The sequence below is a fragment of the Corapipo altera genome, unplaced genomic scaffold (genome assembly GCF_003945725.1).
Source record: "Corapipo altera isolate COAL_440 unplaced genomic scaffold, ASM394572v1 2, whole genome shotgun sequence".
NCBI lineage: Eukaryota > Metazoa > Chordata > Aves > Passeriformes > Pipridae > Corapipo > Corapipo altera.
In genome coordinates, this window is record NW_020884890.1 from 2,971,975 (window position 1) to 2,995,216 (window position 23,242).

Below are 23,242 nucleotides of genomic sequence, written 5' to 3' on the forward strand. Positions count from 1 at the left end.
AGTCATCTTGCTAAGTGCTAGTTAGCTGGCTGTATCTTCTTCTTATTCAATTGGATGATTGGAGGGAATGGTAAGTAAATGATGGAATTTTTATCGGGGCATCACATCCCATGATGACATGGCTGACCCGGTGTGGAGGGTATTATCAACTCCTTCACTGTGTCATACATGACTTCCCTTGAGTTTATATATGATGTATTTAAGTAGATAATTCACTTTATTCTACTTGGCCTTTTAAATTATACAGATAAATATTACAAATGTATGTTTCCTTGTGCCTATCATGAATATTACGTTTACTGGACTATTACTAACAAACTTGAAAGCTTATATTGCTTTTTAGGTAAAACAAACAGTACATTTTATCCTTATAGGATAGGACTGCTGTAGCTACTATTTAAAGCTTTGCTCATGTTGCCTCAAAGTTTGAAGAAATAACAGTGGAAATAATCACTGTCACTCAAAACAACAAGTTAATAAGTGTCTGCAGTAGACCTTTAAATAAAATAAAGGTTTTCAAATAGTAACTATGAAATAGTTTGTGCAAATCTAACTGCACTGTAAGTTAAATTCAACATATGCGTACATGTATATGTGCTTCAGTGTGTGTATATAAGGTATATTGTCAAGTCTTGAGCTAAATCATACTGTGAATTAGTCTGTCTTACAATAGCAGTTAAAATATGTCAAGTAACATTCTGGACTAGGTAGAAAGAAAAAGATATTTATAGCTAAAATTATTTCAAAAGTCAGTTTTCCATTTTTCATTCATTCACCACAACTGTGAAGATGGATTAAATAGTTATAGAATTGTCATTACTGTTTTTTTCCTTTCTGTCAGTTTTTCAGGTACTATCAAAATTTTTACTGTATTTTTGTATTGGAATAATGGAATTTGATGTCAGAATAATATCTAGAAAGTTGACTTGAGCTGATAAATGTGGCCCAAGGAAGTTGTTTGCCATTTTTTCGTCAAGGAAATGGCTTTACTGCTTGACAAGTATGTCACTAAACCAAGGACAGAACAATGAAAACCTCTTTACATTTGCTTTCAGTTCTTCAAGAGCTGTATGTTGACAGGCAGTATTTGTAGCTATGGAATTCAGAGACTAATATATAGTTGAAGAAATCTATTTATTAACTTATTTCATTGAGAAAAAAGGCAATGGCATTCTATTATCATGCCTTGAAGTCAAGAAAAATTATTTTAATAGATTTTATGAATGTATGTGTCACAAAACTAATCCTGCTGAAGAAAACTATTGAATAATTTAAAATGTATAGAAATATTGTCATGAAAACCATGTTTAGTTTCACCACTGGCAAGTCTTCTCCAATAGTGCCATCTATAGAATCTTTCAAATATTACATTGGTGTCCGCTTAATTGAGAACATTATCAGGTCTATGAAATCTTCAGTTAAGTAATATGATATTGCAGGTTTTCTTAATTTCTCTACAAAATTATCTAGGAAATAAATATGCTTAGTACCTAAAGAAATTCTATCTTATGTGTAAATACATGTCAATGCTTAATGTCAGAGAAACTTCATTGACTTCATTGACTTCAAATTTATTTTTACTCAAGTTTTTCACCACCTTTAGTGATACTGTTTATGCTAAGATGAGAGAGTTGATTTAATCCATCAAAATAAGTGTCAAGAAAAATAAATTAAAAAAAAAAAAAAAGATAAGCCACAAATCCTTGGATGCTAGAAGAGTACTTCAGGGAGATGTTGTACACAGTTGCTGTGTTTGTTGTTTTAAAACTTCATTATTTTCTACTGCTGGAGGCAGGATTACCAGCCTCATATAGGGACACTGTTCTTATAGGAATAAGCTGCTAAAACAGAATTTAGTAGAGATAATAATATAATTGCAGACAGGCATTATGGATAATGTCTGTATTTTTGAAGTTTGCATTTCTTAGTAATTTCTAAATATAAGAAAAATATTGTATTCATATATATAATAGCAATGTTCAGCAAATCAAACTATCTGCAGCAAAAGGGTTTTAGACTGTTTCTTCTCCCTCAGGAAGAATCATCCTTGACATTTATCTTGGCCACTGTTTCTAAGCATAGTAGTCACGCTGAAGCCAATAGGTCTACTATATACTTTCAGGAGAATTAAACAACTGGGTTCTTAGAGACTTCTTCCCCTTCAGAAGCCCTTTGAGAGATCTAAGTACAAAGATATTCATTAATACAAGAATGAACTGGAATTTGGTGTGCAAAGTCATGCAGGAGACTCCTCAGACAAAGTACTGGGAGCTGGAACCTCTTATTGCTTTTGAACACTGTGTATTAATGAAATACTTGAATTATATGCTGCTCCTGGCTTAGGCTTCACTTCTTAACCAGAAGACAGTTTATACAGGTACTTCAGTTGCAAACTTTAAATAAAATGAACAAAATATTTTATTAACATCATCTTTTGGTGTTGCAGAAAACATAACTACTTTTAAAAAAACCTTAGAATAAACTACTTCCCCCATACATCTAATCTTTGTGGTTATGGGAGTGCCAACTAAGAAATAACACTGTGCCAGATCCTGCCAATGTTTGGTTGTCATTTATACACTTCAGGAACTGGGCTGTCTTTGCATTGTTGCTGTCATAACTGTGACCTTTTCAAACTGGTGGAACAGCATTCTTTGCTGTTTCACGTGCCACGAACGTGAAAGTGGTTTGAGTCCAAATGGCAATGTTAACACTAAAGACTCCTGCATTAATCTTCCATTTCCTTCCCATTTCATTACAACCACTTTTATTTCTGAAAGTATAAATTAATAATTTTTTTTGTTTCTTTACACCAATGTTAGCTCTAGAAACCCAACACTCTTAAAGAAGCATCTTGTCTTACGAGTGTTAGCAGGTTTGGTCAACATAGTACACCCAAGAAGTAGAGCTTTACATTATTCTTGAGTAAGTGTATTACTCTGCCTTGCCTGACAAGGCTTTGTTTCTTGAACCCATTCAGATCTAATTTACAACCCTCTCCATTTCTCCTAATGCTCCTTATAGATGCTTGCCTTTCCAAAGCTGGTCTTAAATTTCACAGGCATCTTCCTACCTGCTAAACCTCTTGATCTTTCTTCTGGAAGAGCAAGTCCTGGCACCTGCTTTGGCAAGTTGAACTATACTATGAAATATTTGCTCTCAGCATTTCAGACTACAAAATACCTGTGCATTACTTGCTGAATAGTAATAATTAGTTGGTTGTGCAGAGCCTATAGGAAATGCAGAGTAATTGAAACTGCTACCTTCTCTTCGTCAACTGGATTGATTCTTCTAATTCCTCTAAAATACATGATTTAACAAATATCTTACTACAACCTCCTGAGAATATTGCTCAGTATTTACATTTTGACAATGATCATTGCGAGATGATCAAGCAAGCACTGTGAATTCCAGGCCATACATGTCATGACAACTGTGTTAACTGATCTTGCTCTCCCTGGGTTTAGTGTTGTTCTAACTTAGTTTTCTAACTACTGAACACTTGTTAGGGCAGCTCAGACATCTAAAGTTTAAGCATAATGTGCTGTACCTCTGTGCTGACAGTCTTTGCATCCTTGGTGGTTTGAGTTGATGCTCTAAGCAGGACACATCACAGTTAAGAACAGTTTCATCTTCATCTGTACATATGCTTTCATCTCTCATTTCTCATGTACATAGTTCATAAAGAAACTAGAACATTTCTAGTGTTTTCTAAGCACATAACTGTTTGATTATTGCCAGTTTGTGTCTAAGTGTCCTTAATATTTGTGTTCAGAGTACTCTTCTGTGTTATTGTGGTTCTACCCCTGCTGCCCCATTTACTCACTTCACCTGACTTGTTCCTGTGCAATCTATACTGTTGTATTGTATTTACCAGTTGCTATTATTTGGTGAAGCCCTCTGTTATTCTACTCTGCTTCTTTTTTTGCCTCATAAATCTCTTCTGTCTTTTTTTCACACTTTTTTCCTTCCTTCTTGCACATTCATTAGTCTCCATCATTTAATTACCCTTTGTTTTCTCCTGGACCCTTTGGCTGTTCATTGCTCTCTGTCTCTTTTTCTTTTGGCTCCAATAACCACCATTAATCTAGAGATAAGATATTCAATCTTGATAAGAAGCTGTTTTTTAGCAATTCTCCACCCACTAAAAGAGCAAACTGCTCTTTGAAAAATCTCATGATAATTCATTATTCTGCCAGAGTAAGGTGAAATACAGGGCAAAGAGTTTGGTCAGCATCCATAGTCCCTATTCAAAAAACCAAACAGTCCTTTAAATAAAACAGAGGAACCCTCTAATGTGTTTACCAGGTGGAGGAATTACTAAAAGGAAGACAATTTACAAGAAATACAATTTTCTGTTGCTCAGATATAAGCTATTTGTACTGATAATAGTGCCCATCATAAGACGATCCAAATCTATTCTGAAACCAGAACACAGGAGAGTTTATCTGATTAATTATCTGCTTTATGTATAGCACATGTCCTGGTGATCAGTATCCTGGAACTCGATGGCATTACTTTTGAAAACCTCACTTGAAATGAGAATTCAAAGTTGAAAAGTTCATAGAAAGAGCCTTGAACAGCTTTTGCAGCAGAGGCAATAAAGCAAACACGTTCTTACAAGGAATAAGGAATTTAACAATGACTTTCCAGAAGCTATATTCTTTTTCTTTCAAAATGTAATGGGATTTAAAAACTATCCATCTATAGTGGGAGGACTGCAGTTTAGGTCAGATGCAGTTCAGCTCCTCAGTTTTGTGCTGGCAACTCGCACAACAAGGGAGGCTGGACCTTGACAAACAGTTTGGAAAGGGGGCTATTTAATAGTAATTGGAGTTCTCCGAAAGTTCTGCAGAGAGCTTCTCAAAGGAAAAACACATAAGCTTGTACAATATTAAAATGAATCTAAGAGCTGTGAAATAGAGAGTGTGGACTGTACTGCATTTCCTTACACTCAAAGCACACTTTGAGCACTCACAGGAAAAGTCCCTGAGCTTGTAGCACATGTGTTTCCACATTGTTGAATATTTATTTGTGTAATCTCTCAGAGAAGAAGACAGACAAAGGATTCCTAGACGTAAGGGTAAGAAATACAAAACCAGGAACCTCTCCATTAGCATCAGTAGAAATTAGATAAGGTCCCACATGCTTCCCCCTTCTGCAGTAGTACTGAGCTGTCAAGTGTATTTCTCATCATACTTCATTATGGTGAACTTGGCAATTGAACTAAGCACTATAATATTTCTCTGCAATGCTTCCTGTCCCCTTGGAATCTAACAAATCATGTCCATGCTGCCTGTGAATGTGGTTGAATGATTTGAAAAAATGGAAGGAACAAATGGTGTTAAAAATGAGCAGAGTAAGAAAACAATATCTAAAAATTCATAGCTTTAAATTACTTCTAAATTCACTTTCTGTAAATAAAATCTATTTTGTACTTTATATCTCTATGTCACATTTAATTGATATATTGCAAAATACTGTGATTTTACATCTATGCATTATCCCATAACTGTACAATGTACTATCTGTTTGACATACCTTGTTCACAGTAGGTACCAGTTGTTCCAAGAGGACAGTGACATGTGTAGCCATTAGGCAGTGGCACACAGGTACCACCTTGCCTACACAGATGTGGAGGATCATGCTCAGGTTCACATACTGACACTATTTCTGTGCAAAATGCACCTTTCCATCCAGTGAGGCAGTCACAGCTATGGAGGGTAAGTGAAAGGAAAGAATTCAATGTTTTTATCAAAAGAAATCAACATGTCAGTAGCAATCTAATCAAGATTTTCAAGTTTGGATACCTGTATTTAATAATCTGATCCAAACTGGTTAACAGAAAAGTTCCTCATTTAACTTCTTTGTATGTTCATTTTATTACAAAAGAAAAGTGTTCTTAATAGGAAACATTTTATTTTAAATCTTAAGATTACAATATTAGCATCTGTTAAAAAAAAAGGGAGTTGTAGCTTTTTTTTTTGTTGTGTGTTTTGCTCTACAAATAACTGAAAAAGGCCTTGCTTCATAAATTAGGAGGAGTTAAAGTGGACATTCAAAGGGGCAAGGTAAGCAGCAAAGAACAACCACAAAAATAAAACCAGATGTTAGCATAAGTGAAACTACTACCAGTTTGAAATTTTAACTACTAATAAGAGTCTGTCAGCAACTGCCTTTCACTTATTAATTTACTAAATTCTTATAATTGGCACATTAGAGGTAGGTTTGTTGAAGCATTTGATGGAAAAAGGATAGTGGATCTGGCCATGAAAGAGGTGGCAATATGAATTTCATGTATCTATGATTGTAAATCTACGCCATAAGCAATTTTTCTAAACAGACTGAATCATTGTAATTGTTATTGTCTGCTGTTCTTTATGCCTTTCTTTCATCCAGACCAGGGAAACAAACAAACAAAAAAATCACACATCTAAATTTAAAATCAGTATGAATTTTATAGGAATTTTTAAATACAGAATACACTTAGCACTTAAAATGCCCTCCTCACGAAAAAGTTAAAATGATATATGTATTTTAGAATTTAGTAACACTTTATGATAAAAACATTGTTCCCCTGAATAAAAGCACTTATGGATTTTTTCTGGAAGGTTTCTCTCTCAAGGTTAAGAATGAAAACTCATATATTTTGATTGATTCTTAGCCAGTGTTTGGGGGTTTTTTCTATGTGCAAAGTTTTGACTTTTTCTTTGAATTTACTGAGCTACATTTCCTCCATTAATCACCTCACTGCTTCTGGATAAATGATAATGAGGAATCTGTGAAACTTCTGTTTCACCAAACCTTCAGATCAGACAACAACATGTAAACAAAACCCAGCTAACAAACTTTTCAGAGTGATAAACAGCTATTTGGAATGAAGGGGAAAAGAGGACAGGACCCTGCAAAAGCATAAGCACCTCAATTCATCAAAATCAGCATCAGAATGCTTTCTGTCTCAGCTATAAATGTTATGCTTTGAGGCATGAAAGCTACCGAGAAGGGGAAGTAATTTAACTCCTGAGTGCAAACAGCAATGTCCCTTCCTCGGGCTGTGAGACAGGGTGCTTGGAGCTGAAGCTACTGCTGTTGGGCAGCATACATGAGGGTTCTTCCCCTTTCTCTTGCTCGTGTATGCATATGTCTGTTTAAATTTCTTTTAATTTTTGTGTTTCATGACTAGCAAAAGTTTTTAAATGAGTTGAAAATTATTTGCACAGAGCTGAACATGTTTGCTGGCCTACAGTGGTAATGGTCTGTGAACAAACAAAACCCATGTAACACTCCTAAGCAAGTTTGACTGGTGTTGAGAAGTTTAGATCCAAAATTTCCTAATCCTCAGAGGGATAGGATAAGAGGCAGCATGTCAAATCCTTTCCATCATGTGGCCTGGCAAGCTGGTCTAATTTATACCTTGGTTATGGTTGCTTATTGTTTTTTGAGACCAGGAGAACCTAATAAGCTTGCAACATCACTAGTGCCTTGACTCTCAGGAATTTAAAGACTAATTTTGAATCACAGAATACCTCGAGTTGGAAGAGACTTATAAGGATTGTTGAGTCCAACTCCCTGCTCCTTGCAGAACTACCTAAAAGTAGAGCATCATCCAGACACTCCTGGTATTTCTTTGGCATAAGAGGCAAGATTCATTCTGAGATCGACAGCTAATTTTGCATTACATTAGGTACCCCCAGTTACCTTCCTACAGGTATATGAGAGAAGCAGTTTGACATCAGGGAGACAAGTTTCTGATGGACATCACTGAATGCTCAAGTTTAGGAAATGGGATCCTCAAGTAGCTGCCTGAGCTCATATGCTAATCAGTGGGTTTCCAGCTGAAACAGTCACAGGAACTGGAGCACAATCCATCCTACAAAACAACACGTGGGTGACTCTAATGATAAGGTCCTACATTCATTTAATGCCATGGGACTAATTGTGTCTGCCATCTGATACAGTGTATCTGAGAGATGTGTCAAGCTAGGAGATAAAACAGAAGAACTGCAGAAGACTTGTGCTTTTCTGGACACGTTGTGAAGACCAGAAAAGGTGTCCCAGGACCTGTGCCATTAGAATGCCAACGTTTAGACAACTGTAAAGGTTTGGACCCCCATTGATTGTGATGGGATCTTATATGCTTACCTCAGCTGGAGATATTCTGAGTTTATATGTCTTAGGAGCTAAATGTCACTGCAAAATACTTCCATATTTTCAGCTTTTTGAAGAACATGGATTAAATTAATTCTTCTATACTCCAGTTTCACAAGAACAACTGCCAAAATATCTCTTATTTTTTAATAAAGCATGTTTTAGGTGGGAAAGCGTAGAAAGTCTTTCATATACAACTTTAATAGTGTGCCCGAGAACAAACTGGATAACCTTGAATCCTCAAAGGACTTTTATTAAGTACACACTTAATAGGGTGTACTTCACAGCATGAATATGGCAGTCAGCCAGTTCAGGAAGCAAGAACTCTCAAATTCACATATCCCAGAGAAATATAACTGAAGTTCTCTTTCAATTCTGGAAATTTCAGATACCATTTCAAATTCTGAAATATTTGTATTTAGGAAGTTCAAGGATAGTTTAATTTAATGTCGTCTTCTTGTTGTTGTCTTGCCAGATTCTTAACAATGTCATGCAATATTCATAGAATGGTTTTCTGAGTTCAAAGTCCCTTACAAAATCTAAAATCAGATCTCAAACAAGTAACACACTTTCTACATGAGCAAGGTACATAATAAGTGTATGTCACTGTTGGTTATGGAACAAAACATAATTTTTTTAATATAAAAATTCAGGCAACATTTAAAAAATTATTGAAAAGTAATCTTATGTTACAAACTATGTAAGAAATATTGTATATTACTACACAAAATCCTAGTCAAACCAGAAGCATTTCTCGAACCTTATATGGAAATAACTAAAGGTTCTAAAAGATTTGTGAAGAATTGGAAAGTTTACTTAAATTAAACAAAAATTATTTTTATATTAAATATAGAAAATATCATGTTTAAAATATCATTCTCAATGCTAACAAATACAGAACTTCCTATAGTTATGCAAATGTGGTATCAAATCAAACAAATGAGGAGAAGTTCAGCTCTGCATATTCTGACACCTGAATTTAGGAGTCTATATGTAAAATGGGCATGTAGTCGATGGAGATCAGAGGCTTCCTTAATTTATCTAATTAGTTAAAACAGCTTAGATCAGATAGATATTTAGTGCCATCTGAAACTCCCTAGGGTACCCTCTAATCAGTGTTCCAGGAAGAAATGACACATTTCTTAACATCATGTGATTATCTCAGATATTGCAGGACATCTCAAATTTGTATCAGCATGTACTGGCCACCACATCAGACTACTGAAACTACTGCAGATTTCTGGACACAGTTCTTAAATTTGTATTGTATTGGAAGTGAAAAATGCTGTGCAAGGGAGTAGATCTCTAAGTAAGAGTGGTTTTAAATTAATGCAGTGGAAAACTAGAGCATTAACAAAAAGCAGTCCATCTTTAGATTAGAAGGTAAAACTGGAGCCTGAAGAAACTAAGATTGGAAAGGGATTAACCGTATTTAAACAAAGAGAACCATGGAATGGAATTTTTAGATAGCAAATTCACTCCCCAAAATAGAAACTTGCATTGTTCTAAACCACAACAATTAAATAGCTAAATGTCTTTTCCCTTACAAGCTATAAAAATATGTCCTTGTGTTAAATATTGATTCTGTCCTTGCTCTGAAAATTTGTTCTAATTGAATCTAGCCTAATAATGAGACTACAGCAGCTCATTTTATGGGATGTACCTCTGCCATAGAGGGGTATGATTTAACTTCCTAAACCTGAGTGGCTGATGCTCTTTGAAAGCTATAGAGTACTGAGAAACCCACATGAGGCTTGGAGATACAACAGAAGACTTACGCAAGTCCTAAGCTCTTCTGAAGCAGCAGCTGATCTCTGAACAGTCTACCCAGGGGTATCTAAAGTGACACTATGTGCTTACATTTAGCAAACTCAATCCTCTCCATTATGTCTGATGTTCTGCTCAAAGTGCACACAAGGGACACTTTTTCTCTTACTTCATCAACAAGCCATTGCTGATAATGCAGTTGATATGATAACACATCACAGACAATCTTTTTGTGTATAGTTTTCTATCTTATATGATTCTGTGCCATAAATAAAATAATGGGGAATACTATTGTTCCTTGAACAACAGATTCTTCATTTTATTATTCAAATATTTCCCCTTTATTTTATTAAAACATAGCAATTGTGCTCTGTTGCTGACCAGAGTGTAAAGTTTAATGCTGTGTATTTCTAGTTTTATTTAGATCAAAGCATTATCCCTATAGTAACTGAATCTACAGCTTAGCAGCATTGCACAATTTCTGGCAGGGTAGTGAAAGCAGGACAGAAAAATAGCTCAAAACAGCAACAAAAAACTCTGGAGAGATCTCATTTCAGGAGAAAAAAAATATTTGAATGCAAATCCAGTTCCCTCAAGGACTCTGCTCTTTGAAGGAACACTGATGATTTTAAAAGAGAAGGAAATTCCTTCTGAGAAAATGTGAGATGGTATTGACAGCTACTATGCATTGATAGAAATTATATGTAAGCTACATCCACACCTCTTTGGAAAAGTTTCACTTTTTTTTTTGTGAGAGGAAAAGGTGACCATTACTGATATGTGTATGCACATACACATAATATGTGAAGGCCTAGATGTCTGAAATATGAAGACAGAAATATAATTCAGTAGTAGGTCACCACAAGATAAATACAAACAAAAAAACCTAGAAAAGACAAATTACAACCGCCCAACGCCCACAAATTTTATAACAATCCCTAAACTGATCTGTAATGCAAATTATTAAACTGCAATGATGAAAAAGAACTCTGCCTATAATATCAAACTTGCAATATTTTCATGTCACCAGCTGCCACTCTAACCTCCCACCTGCTTTCCAAATGTGCTCTAGGTGCTGCTGCTGGTGGTTCTGTGACCCTTATAGACATTAAGGTGTCTTAGCATGGCTGGGTAAATTGCTGCAGCAAGGATTTAGGTGGGTGAATAGAAGTGTCATACTTCAGCTGATATTTATGATACTTATTTTTCTCTTGAAATTTTAGTTTCGTACCTCCTCTAATATGCTCATAAGTGTAAAGAGGGCCATTATCCTTTCTTATTCTTTAGAAAAATCAAAGACTTTAAATGTAGGGGTTTAACTCTGGAATGATCATGCAAAATGCAATAGTTGGGACATACTGCAGTGCAACAATTGGAAAGCAATCCCAAATTATATCTTTCAAAGCATTTCCTTCATTACTGTATTTAAGAGAATATAAATATGCTCATGAGGGGAATGGGGAGGGAACTGCATGCTGAATCTCAGGGTCAGTTTTCCAAATTTCAGTACAGCCTTACTAACTTTAGAAGCACTAGTTTTGTATTGGTTCTCTTACAGGTGAAGATTTTTGTCATGACAGCAAAACCAATTACCATATAATTCTCTCTCCAATACAGAGTCAAGTAGATTATTTTTAGCTTGACCGGTATGCAAACTTTTTTTTGTAGCACACAGAAAGACAGGTCTTTGTTGTTTTAAGAAGCATCATGCGCAGAGGCTCCACAGTGTGAAGCCTGTTTTTTCATCCTCATCTATCTTGTTATCTGCAGCGTTTTCAGTCAGTGTCTTCAGAAGTTTTAAATCAGCACTTTTTCTAAAAAGATGTTGCAAATGTGTGCAAGTAAATGAACACACGTGAAAGCACAGGAAGGGAAGCAAGTATAATTAATCTTGGCAGATACTTGCTCGTCAGCAAAGGTTTCACACCTGCATTACAAAGTGTTTGAAAACAAGATTTATTACAATGGAAGTGTTGACACACAACAACAATTTGGAACTGCAAATGTACTTCGTTCTTTACCATGCCTTACACCTTGGGCACTTAGATCCATCTACATTTAGTGACAAGGTAGGAAAGACCACAGACTTGTCTTCTGGGCGAGCTGTCATTGCTACCACGTATTATTCCATAGATCAACCATGTGAACAGCTTGTCTGATGAACTCATGTAGTTCAAACAATGTTTGAAGCTCCTACAGGTTTAAACTGTCTCAGAAATTTCTGATGTTGGGCAGTCAGTGGTCTACTCCAGAAAGGGGGTTCTTATGTGAAAATACTGATTTCCAGGGAACAGAAGTCACCTATTTTTGCCTCATCAACCACATTCAAACATTAGGACAGTCAAGCTCTCCTCTTCACTATTTCTTCTCTGCTACCTTGACTGCTCATTTGTTTTAAAAAACTGTCACACCTAGTTCTACCCATGCATTTCATAGTAAGTCTGGATACCAGTCACTTCAGTGGAGCAGAACCAGTCCATCTTCTCTCTTTCTCTTTTTTTCTCTCTTTTTCTTTCTTTCTCTTTCTTTTTTTTCTCTCTCTCTTTCTCTTTCTTTCTCTCTCTCTTTCTCTCTCTTTCTTTCTCTCCCTTTCTATTAGTGTCCTTCTATTATCAACACACTAAATTACCATAGTTATTAGTCTAGAGATCAGTCTATGCTGTACTCTAATATATATATATATACTTACTAAACAGTAGAACCCCTTTCTATGCACTTCCCACCATTTCTGCATTTTATTAAACTGCATGGGGAATCTTTACATTGTCCAACATTGCGACCAGAATTGGGGTGTCCTTCTGGGGTGCCTGGTGATTTAAACCCTTGATTGGTGCTTGTACGAACTTGAACATCAAAAATGCAACCTTAAAAAAAGAAAGAAATCAATGAAGTTTAAAACAGACATAGGAAGTCAAACCAAACAAAACAACAGGACAGTGGAGAGTCTGCTCTTCTAGTGGTGTCACAGAATAGTTAGCCTAACTTAATTCATCAGTATTTCTGAATCATATTTATGGATCCATGTGCTAATTTATATCCTGAAAAACTGAAGCTGATGCCATATAGTATATCTTTTTGGATCAAATCCTAAGTAACTTTTCAAAATATACACAAGCATCCAAGTGATGTAAAGTCACATTTAAAGGTAGCCCTAAGCACTTTAGAGATGCTACCCAGATATATACATAAATATATATACAAAAACTAAAAATCAGGTTTTAAACCACTTTAGTTAAACTAGTACAGTAATGTATTTGGAAATGTTCATACCTTTCTAAATCTGATTTATACAATTTAGCTGAGATATAAGGACTTCCCACAGTGTCTGAAATCTTGAGAATAGTAGCTATTCAGCAGTGCATGCTTTAGGTTCTCTGCTTAATATTAAAATCAGGCACAGGATATGATATGGAGATTGCAAGTAACTGTTACACTGTTTTTTAAAACATCACTTAATGTGAGTTTTTGTATGATTCACTGAAATCACATAAGAAAAAGACTTGCGCCTGAAAGACCCAACGAATATCCAATAGGATTTTTTAAAGTAATATACTTTGTATAAGTAATATCTATAGCAAGATCACTAATTTAACCACAGTTAGAACAATGTTATTAAAAATAGCTTTCTTATACAGGTTTTTCCATATTACACACATTTCGTAGTTCTATCTCTATTGATATATAACTGGTTATTCAGAAACTCATAATACACAATATAAAAATAGCTTAATTTGATGATTATTTGCAATCTTTGTATTATTGTTCTTTCCTGTTTACAGGGTTGGTTTTTAGGCCACCTTATGCTTGGTAAATCCTAACTAATGTTTCGTCTGTTTGTCAGTAGCAGATAAAGCATGTTCTGTTCTCCTGAGTCTTGCTGAAGTGCTAAGAAAAAGCAGCCCAGAGCTCTGTGTAAACAATGGAAAGCACAGTGAGTCCCCAAGGACTGCTAAGATCATCATGGAAAATAAACTGGCATTTGTGTTGATGACTAATTTAACTGTACCAACCACAGTTTAACTGTGCCATCTAGGCTGGAAACAGCTCTTGAGCACTGGAACAAAGCAAGTAGTAGGTACAAGAGTATTTTGGCCCAGTTTTGTAAGTTCAACAGAAACTTTTATTTAATTTCCCTATTTTTTCTGATTCTTAGTCATGGGGATGCAGATGAAGGAGTCAGAGCAGGAATTTGAGCCTGTTGTAGCAAATACTATACAACCTTCTGCAGAGGGATCAGCTGACCTTCTCTCTGACCTGAATTCCCTTTGCTCTGCCAGTTCTGGGCCCCTTTTAATGAGAGGCTGCCAACTATTCTGACTAATGGAGAGGTTTTCTGACAGAGCCAAGTTTGCGAGAGGAACTCAAAAGAAGCTTCTGAGTTTGTGAGATAAACTTAGTGAGATTCTGAAGATCAGAGTTTTATGCAATTAAACTGAAATCAGACATCAAGACAGTGCACTCAGAGATTATACACTACCTTTTTGTTTATAATCTTTTGTCTTGGGACTCCTTAGACCACACTTGGAGCTTCCTGTCAATGACTTTTTTTATTTTCAATTTATTTTATAGCTTTCAGCCTAGTCAAGCAGAGCTCACAAACCACTAAAGAGCCACCAGGAATGGATTAAGGAAACTTCAGAGATTATCATAAGAAATATGAATTCATTACTCAGCTTTACTTTTTCTTTTTTTTTTTTCTGATATATCTTTATAGTTCAAAGAATTTTTTCCAAAATTTCTCACTAATTTCCCTTACTGCTTGTAAACACTTGGCACTAACTTGACAAAAAAATGCACAAAGCAAGCATTTTCAAGAATGTGTACTGAAAATGCAGTAAGAGAACTGACAGAAATAGATACATGGATAAAATCTTTTCTATCTGAACACCATACTGAATTTACAGATGTCTAAAATTGTACCTATCCTAAAATGCTTTGCTTTTTCCCCATTTCTCTTGATTGGTTGTGAGTGGGGTGTTTGTCTAAAAGAGAAGATACCCCCCACAGTGAGTCTCAGGACTGCTCTGAGCTGTGACTGAAACACCCAAAGGGCCTCTATGCATCATACCAAATTGTGATGGAAGACGCAAGACTGACTAAAAGCTAATTCAGAACTCACTTTCCTTCTATGACATCTGCAATGCAGGAACATAAAGATAAGTAGTCTTTACTCTGGCAGGCTTGCAATATATTCTAGTTTATCATGAACTTAAACTTTGACCAAAAGGCTACATTTGTATCTATATGGAACTCAACTGTGTTCTGGGTTTACTTTCTCTTAAATAAAAGTACTGCAGCACCTGGAATTTTATTTACTTCTTTTGCAAAATATGAAGAGGTGGCTCAGTCAGCACAAAAGAGGTTCTTCAACAGTTCAGCTTTATGGTAACAACTTCTTTTGCCTATTTACTCCTCCATTTAATAGTATTTGCTGTCAAAGAACAGATTACTTCCATAGCTATACTTCATCCTACTTACGAACAGGACCACGGGAACAACCAGTTGCTCCTCTCTCTGCTCCTCACTTATTTCTATATGCAAGCCTTGGCTCTCCATCAATTACATCCATGGCTGGAGACTACATCCTGCTGTCATGGTAGCGCAGAGCATGAAACATCAGAACGCTTCCTGACACCAGATTTCTTTATGCCTCTCTCAGAGATGGGAGGTTTGGAAATTCAGCTGTAACTTCCAGCTTTTTTCAAATACTTATCTGTCTCACTTTGTGTGAGTCATTGGGTTGAGTTGTGCAGACCTTTGAACACAAGGTGGTTGGTTTTATACTCCCACTTCAGATTGTTCATTATCAGCAGGCTGAGTCTCTTTGGCCGCAAGATTTGCAACTACCTAAAACCCACATTTGACTTTTTAGAGCAGCTGCAGTGTACTCTGTTACACAGCTCAGAAAACTCTCCAAGGTCCCTTAATTACACTGTTATAGGAAACAAAAAGGAGCCAAGCATTTAAGTAAACCATCCTACCATCCCATTTACAAAAGGCTCTTGTAAACCCATGAGGAGGCTCAAATTCAGATGAAGCACAGAGAGCCTCAAACTCCACACGAACTTGGCTCCTTCATCTGAACTCTACCTTTACTAATTTCTTCAGCTTCTCTCGGGGGCTGAAAGAAGTTTTGTAAATTGCTTATGGTACCATCAAATGTTAATAAGCCTTTCAAAAGAGTCTATAGGTGCTGATCTCCAAATTTTCTAAATTTAAAATTCCCCAGCTTTTGATTATTAAATTACAGTTTATTAGAGACATTTTCAGTTTCCTCCTACTCCGTGGAAATTACTTGAAAAACTACTAAAGGCATACAAGTAAGGGAGGAAATGGTCTGGAACAGTAGCTGTACAGAGTAAAAATTCTAAATTATTGCACTGGGGACATTTAGTCTGCAGTAGTAAGGCTGGCCTCAATGTTTCTTCATCCAATAGTGATTGCTTACAAAAGGAGAGGTACACTCTGGTATTAGAAGCAAAATAGTTTTAATAAATCATGTCTTTAAAAGCAACCAACAGCAGTTTCCAAAAGTCTGAGTGGTTTAATCAACTATGTGTTAGATAAATTTATCTTGACTGTCACTTCTAGAGTTCTTCTGTGAGTTCCCTACAGTTGCAAATTGACTGAAGTAAAATAGTTCAGAATTTTCTTTTATGTTGTTGGTATTGCAGTTCCCACTCTGGAGAAGAGCTAAGGAGGTTTATTTCTGATCCTGAGGATCCTGAGAGCTGAAACTGGGGAGATTCTGAGCTAGAAGAACGAAGGAGATGCTGACTACATAAGAAAATATCATAGGATATTGGTCATAGAGAAGTGCAGATTCCTTGAAAATCAGTATGCCCTGGAGAACAGAGACAAGCTGCTGCTGGGAACTGGAGAATGGAATGAATTAGAAAGTATAGTGGACTTACTATTCTGAATGTCAAGGGCAAAGAGTAAATTGTTTATGTGCTACACGATTGACAAAATTTTGTACTAAATACTTCTTTTTAAAGAGTAAGAAAAATCAATAACTAGTACAGTAACAGTACATGAACTTTGATTTTTTTTTTTGTTTTGAAAGATTATTCATACTGCATTTGTAGAAATTCAGCCATTAAAATACAGTTGGATCAGTTTCAAAAGGTTTATGGCTAAAGTGAAGCACCAGAGATTCCTGTTGGTCACTCCTAACATTAAACATGTCCGTAAGTAAAGCCAGAAGTGCTTCACAAATATTGACCCAACTAAAATACTTGCACAAACATTAGGTTTTATGATATGCCAATTTGCAAGCTGTTAAGAGGCTAGGGTAAGTATAACTATACAATCCATACCTCCTGAAAAGACAGAGACAGCTGAGATATTAGTTAGTACGAATTTCTGAGTGAACAGTTGACCATAGGATATGAAATTGATTTTGAGGAAATTTCTATGTAAGAAAAAGAAGTAAGGTGATGACTGGAAAACAGGTAATTACATGGTCTTAGTGCAGATAGGGTGTAGTAGCGTATGAAAGTGAATTTTATTGCTACGCTTGTCTTTGATAATGTGCCCCCAGTTTTATAACTGAGAACTCAGACTTTGTTTTACTATTGCAAAATGTTTTCTTTTCGTTTGAAAGGTTTTCCAGTCCTTAAAATAAATCCAAGTTTACCTCACAAATATCAAGCACATTGTTTCTAAGGGAATAAGGAATGCAAATAAAGTGTCACAAACAAATCCTTTGCTTCATTGCTGATCTGGTAGGAGTTGAATTCAGATTTATACAAAGCTTCAAATATTAGTTTTGAGGCAGAAATTAGTATCTGCTAGATAAATATTCCCAAGAGGAATTACTTAGGTCCTGTCTGGAGACCTAGATCATAATGTTTGGAAACAAAATCAGATTTCATGATGTCCTATCAGAAAGAAGGTTACAGCATGAAAGCTATTACCCAAACTAGCACTGCTAGTCACAGCGGGAGAAGAATCTAAACTACCACAGGGAAATGAAGTCCATTTGAAGAGATGTTGTAGAACGGGGACACATAAGAAGAGTTTATATAATGGAGAACTTCCACTTTTAGCAGAAACAGAAAGTATTAAAAATATTTGGTAAAGCCTGTTTTTGCATCATATTTCTTAGGCTATCATGGTGAAATAATGAAAAAGCCACAGGAATTTCAGCCAAGGAAATTCAACAAACCCAATTTGTTTCCTGATAAGACAGAGATTTTATACCTTTCTTTCATTGGCAACTGAAACAATCTAATGCATGTTTTAAAAGGAATTGAAAATGGTGTCATCTTTACCTTGAAAGCCATTCTTAAATCTGGGTCCCTTTGGTAGGAGTTCTGGAGTATACTCACGATAACCTCCTAAATAAAACTGACTGAAGACATTGAGTCCAACCAGCCTCCCAGGAGAAGTGACAGTTTTATTCTTCTGATCATCCACCTTTCAATGAGATATTTATATTTGTTACAACAAAGGAATTTGCCTTATTTAGGAACTCCTAATGAAGACAGTCCTCCCAGCTTTACAGAGAAACACAGAAATCTTTTTAATCTTTCCATATGAAATGTGAAAAAAATACAGAAAACACTTCCCTTCTAAAGGAATTACTTTTTTACCTTCAGCCAGCCTTTTTGGAGATTTCTACCAAGATGGATGACATGAATATGGAGTGTCAGATCAAGTGCCTTGCTGATGATCATTGCTGTACCAGAACCTAGATTGTAGCTATATACCACTCTCCCATTACGGAGGCCTAACTCCAAGAAATCATCTCCATTCAGACCTGAAAACACAAAAAAATAACTACTTATTCCAGGATTTAGTGAATACCAGTACATAAAATATTCTCCAAATCCACTGAAAAGGTAGCAGTTTTAAGGTTTTAAGGAAGGTTTTAAGCTTCTTAAGTATTTCTAATAATCTCTACCTTACCTGTAATACTATTTCCAGTATTTTTGTGGATTTAAAATAGAAACTGCAGAGATTTTAAAGATTTTTAGGCTTTTTAAAGGAAGATCTTTTTCACACTGCAGTTAAGTTAGTGACATTCACAAAACCTGTTGACCGTGGTGGATTTAGAAGTCATTGTTGTTCCCTCCCCATGGAACATGAATAAATTTTCAACTTTTTCCAAAATCTAAAACAGAAATAATTGAAATTTCAAGTTACATGTGAGAACAGGCCTTGACTTAATCCTATTCCAGTATGCTTCCAGCTTTCATGTTAGGTACTTTAACAACTTCAAAACTTGCAGACGCCTGCTGCTGTGAGGCAAGGGGAGCAGCAGAGAGATGTGCCTGAAGAAGCTCTAACAACTTCTATCAAGCTCCATCTACTGCCCTTGACTCAATAGCACCTGGAGACTTTATTGTACCTACCCCACATTAAGGTGGCTCTAGATTGTCCATTACTGGTATTTCTCTGGTCAGAACAGCCATATGCTTTAATTCTCTAAAGCCTTTCTAACTTTCAGGTTAGAACCCATTAATTTTCAAATTTGAAATAAATAATTTAATTTCTTTGTATTTATATGATGTATAAATATAATTGCAGTTTGTGTTTTTCAGTCACCATACTATAAAACATAAATAAAAATAGATATATAATAAATAAATAAATAAATAAATAAATACAAATATAAATATACTATAAAATCTCATTTGAAGGATTTTATGTCTGACTTAAAGCCTATGAGTAAGAATTCAAGTCTTAGACCTGTTCCTTGTTGTCCAAGTAAACACGTTTTTACACTGGCATCTTTGAAGAGAATTCAATCTCTCATGCAGGCAAGAATGGAATCACTATTGTTTAGAGAAACCATGATCGACTTGTTTCTTCTTAGTAATACCACTCTTTTACATATACACTTTGTACAGTAAAAGAACCAGGATACAAAAAATGGCGAAGGAGAAGAGTGTTCTCACTCTTGCATTAGGATGACCTGAATTGAAATTCAAAGTCATCCATTTATTTTTAGAAGTCTCATGTGAATTTGAGCAATTCAGTACTCAATTTCATGCCTGCACACTGTGCTTTATTTGGTATTTTATTCTGTTTTCATAAGGCTATCTCATTTTGCATTTGTTTCTGGGAAGGTCTCTTCCTATTTGTTCTTCCAGAATCATATGGTGACCCTCATTTCAAATGTATCTTGATGCCTCTGCTTCAAATGCATGGGAAAGTTGCTTCATTTGCAAAAGATAAAACAGGCATTTCCCCAAGAAACAATGATACCTATATTGTCCTCCCACTGAAGTTGTGCATACTGCTGTTTCACAGCCAGAACTGCCATATTCCCCTTATCTCATATTCTATAAATGAACATGCTGCATTAGTAATGTGGGGGGCAGGGAGTGCTTTTTCTATACAGAAGTTTGTTTTTTCTGTACAGCATTTTGATGCAACAGGAATACATTGAAAAAGAAAATCTTATCTAAAGGACTGTGAGTACACTACCTCTGTAGAAAGTGGGCAGTTACTCTCAGTTATATAGAACACAAACTATTCATTTTTTATTACAATGGTTCGTTCATGACTGAATGAAATTCCATTACTTTCAGTTCCACTGGCACGTTACCAGTGAAGGATTTCCAAACTGAAAATAATAATTCTTTTTAAAAAAATCATTACTAAAGTTTCTATTTTCAGCAATGTCTACAAGTACTTACATGATTTGACCTGCAAAACTAGGGGAAGCACAGTAAGGACAAACCATTATTTAAAATGCTCTCTGAATTTTTAAAATGCTTTTTTGGAAATCAAAGAAATACAACAGTGTCAGGACTCTACAAAAATGATGTGGTAAAGACAGTCATAGAATCATACCCTGCTAAGTGGTCAGAAGGAACCTAGAAGATCATCTAGTCCCATTCCCCCCTGTCATGGGCAGTGACACCTTCCACTAGATCAAGTTGTTCAAGGCCCTATCTAACCTGGCCTTGAATACTGCCAGAGTTGGGGCAGAATAATATAATGTTAAGAGTCTGCATAAATTAAACAGTTTTTAACTTTAACTATGTATTGGAACAGAATTTGATAGTAACTCACAGGAGGTTAGCCATGACATTGATGCCCGTGGTTTGGGCAGAGACAACAGTGGAGGGGAATCAGGTAGGGTGCAGCAAGAGAATGCTAACTACAAGAAACGGGATGAAATGGGGAAAGGGGAAAATGTAAATGAAATATTAAAAATACCTCCTTATAGCAAGATCATAGGCTACAAAAACCCTCACATTCCTCCTGGTGAGAGTGTTATTGCTTGATACTCAGGAAATTGTTAGAACAACTGCATCTGCTCTTGGTGAAGTAAGTGAAGTTCACTTGGTAAGAAACTGCTTTCTGGTAATTAAAATGTAGGGTGCTCAGTCTCCCCAGCCATTTAAACTAAGGAGAAAACAGCAATTTACCAACAGCATTTTACCAGGTGCCTCATTGTTTTCTCTTTACTGTGTTGCCCTCGGCAGGTGGGCTGCTGCCAGCCCATCATTTGACAAGGGGATGCAGAAATGCATTATTACCATACTGCAATGTTCACACACACACACAAACTATATACAAAGCAACAAAAAGCCAGATTTCTGCCTGACAACTGCATAATAATCCTGGAATGCTAGTAATTCTCATTAATAAAAATGATGCTGGTAAGAGTCTTTTTTAAAACTCAGGTCAACTAAATATTATTGGAAGACTTACACTCCACAATCACTTGGAGAGTACAGCATACACCCTGCAGGCAGACCTTTTTGAGACAAATTTTACGGCAGCAAATTTTTTTTGTTCTCTTTTGATTAATGTAATAGAAAAAATCAGGTTATTTTGCACCACTGGTGTTCTGCATTTCATATTTTCATTTTCTCTATCTGGAGCAAAGGCAATGAATTAATTGGTATAATTTTTGTTTGGTTACATTTCCTACAATTGGAAATGTTTCAAACAGGTGACTGAAATTCAGTTCCCAAGGTTGCTGAAACATGTCTGAATGTGATGGTTCATTCTTGTTGTTGAAAAGAATGTTCTAAAGATTCCTTTGTGTTTGTATTACATCAGAGCTGTGTACTATTCTTATAAAAATTTAATGATGGGGAGACTGGCTTCTGAACACTGTTTTCTGAAAGACTAGATGGAAATATTTTAGGTAACTTCAACTCTACACACCATTTCTACTCAGCTACTCGAAAAAGAAAGACAATATTTCCTCTGTCCACATCGATAAGCAAAAGGAAAAGCTGCCTGGGAGCGAGTGGTGACTCTCTCAGGGATAAAATGTGGCATATGGAGCGTTCGACCTAGATGTAGTTAAAATAGTGTGAATGTAGTACAGTTAGCAGGATTAAACATGTCTGACCATGTTTTGCTGAAGTTTGGAAGAAAATTTAGCAAAATCTGATTCACACAGAGACTGAGGCAGAGCTAAGTTTTGAGTTTAAATACACTCACAGTGGTTTAGTACATATTTAAGTTAGGCTAATTAGGGTAATCAACCTGATAAATTAAGTAAATGTTCTGTACCAGAGTGTCATGGTACACTGAAGTACAGTTGATTGGCTGAGCTGCAGTAGCTAAATTTGACAGAATCTTTGCAAATGAAAAGTAGCAGACTGAATTATATCACAGATGAGTAAACTGCTGAGCTGTTCTAAGCTAATGAGTTTTAGTTTGCATAGCAATAAACTAACAGTCTTATTCTTGGAAGCCTACCACAGGGAAAAAGGGGAAGAAGCCCCAGAGGGTGCAGGAACTTAAGCAATGAAATTTAACAGAAAGCAAGACCTGAGAAAATGTCAAATGTACTAACATAGCAATGGAGAATACTCTGTATCCTTTTGATGTGATGTACTGCAGTTGTTTTTTTTAGACATATATGTTACTGCATCATGCCTCCCACAAATTGATTTTTAATGATACATTTGGGGAGCTCAGTATCTTAAAATTGCTAATAATAATAAATTCTCTCCTCTTTCATCCTCCTGAAGTATTAATTTTCTGATACTCTTCAGCATAAGCATTGGGTTTCTGTAACTCATGGACCATATCTGCCAAACTCACATGATGTTTTAGATATGGTAAAGCATCTGCTATTTTAGTAGAGACTTATATTTACATACCTAAATCACTTTCCATCACTGTGTTGGGTTTAGACGTAAAGACACATCACCAAAACTCCCTCCTAGACTTCAACAACCCAATAGACAATTCCAAACCCAAATGTTAGATCACATTCAAATTGCAGAAACAAGGTAAAAATAAATTATTTACCTCTTATGATCTATGAAGAATAAAGTAGTCTCTACTCTACTTTACATCTGCATTAAATTTTCATTAGATATTTTTCAACTTTCATCCATAT

General features: G+C 35.7%; 1 protein-coding gene across 1 annotated transcript in view; it reads right to left on the reverse strand.

The window, feature by feature from the left end:
• The window catches only part of EYS (eyes shut homolog), an 853,574-nt gene that overhangs the window by 17,512 nt on the left and 812,820 nt on the right, over positions 1-23,242 (reverse strand). The window contains exons 45-48 of the mRNA XM_027644956.1: positions 18,513-18,679; positions 18,192-18,336; positions 12,605-12,779; positions 5,542-5,714 (exon numbers count right to left, since the gene is read on the reverse strand). Coding sequence (XP_027500757.1) covers positions 5,542-5,714; positions 12,605-12,779; positions 18,192-18,336; positions 18,513-18,679 — 660 coding nt within the window. The remainder of the gene's footprint in view (positions 1-5,541; positions 5,715-12,604; positions 12,780-18,191; positions 18,337-18,512; positions 18,680-23,242) is intronic.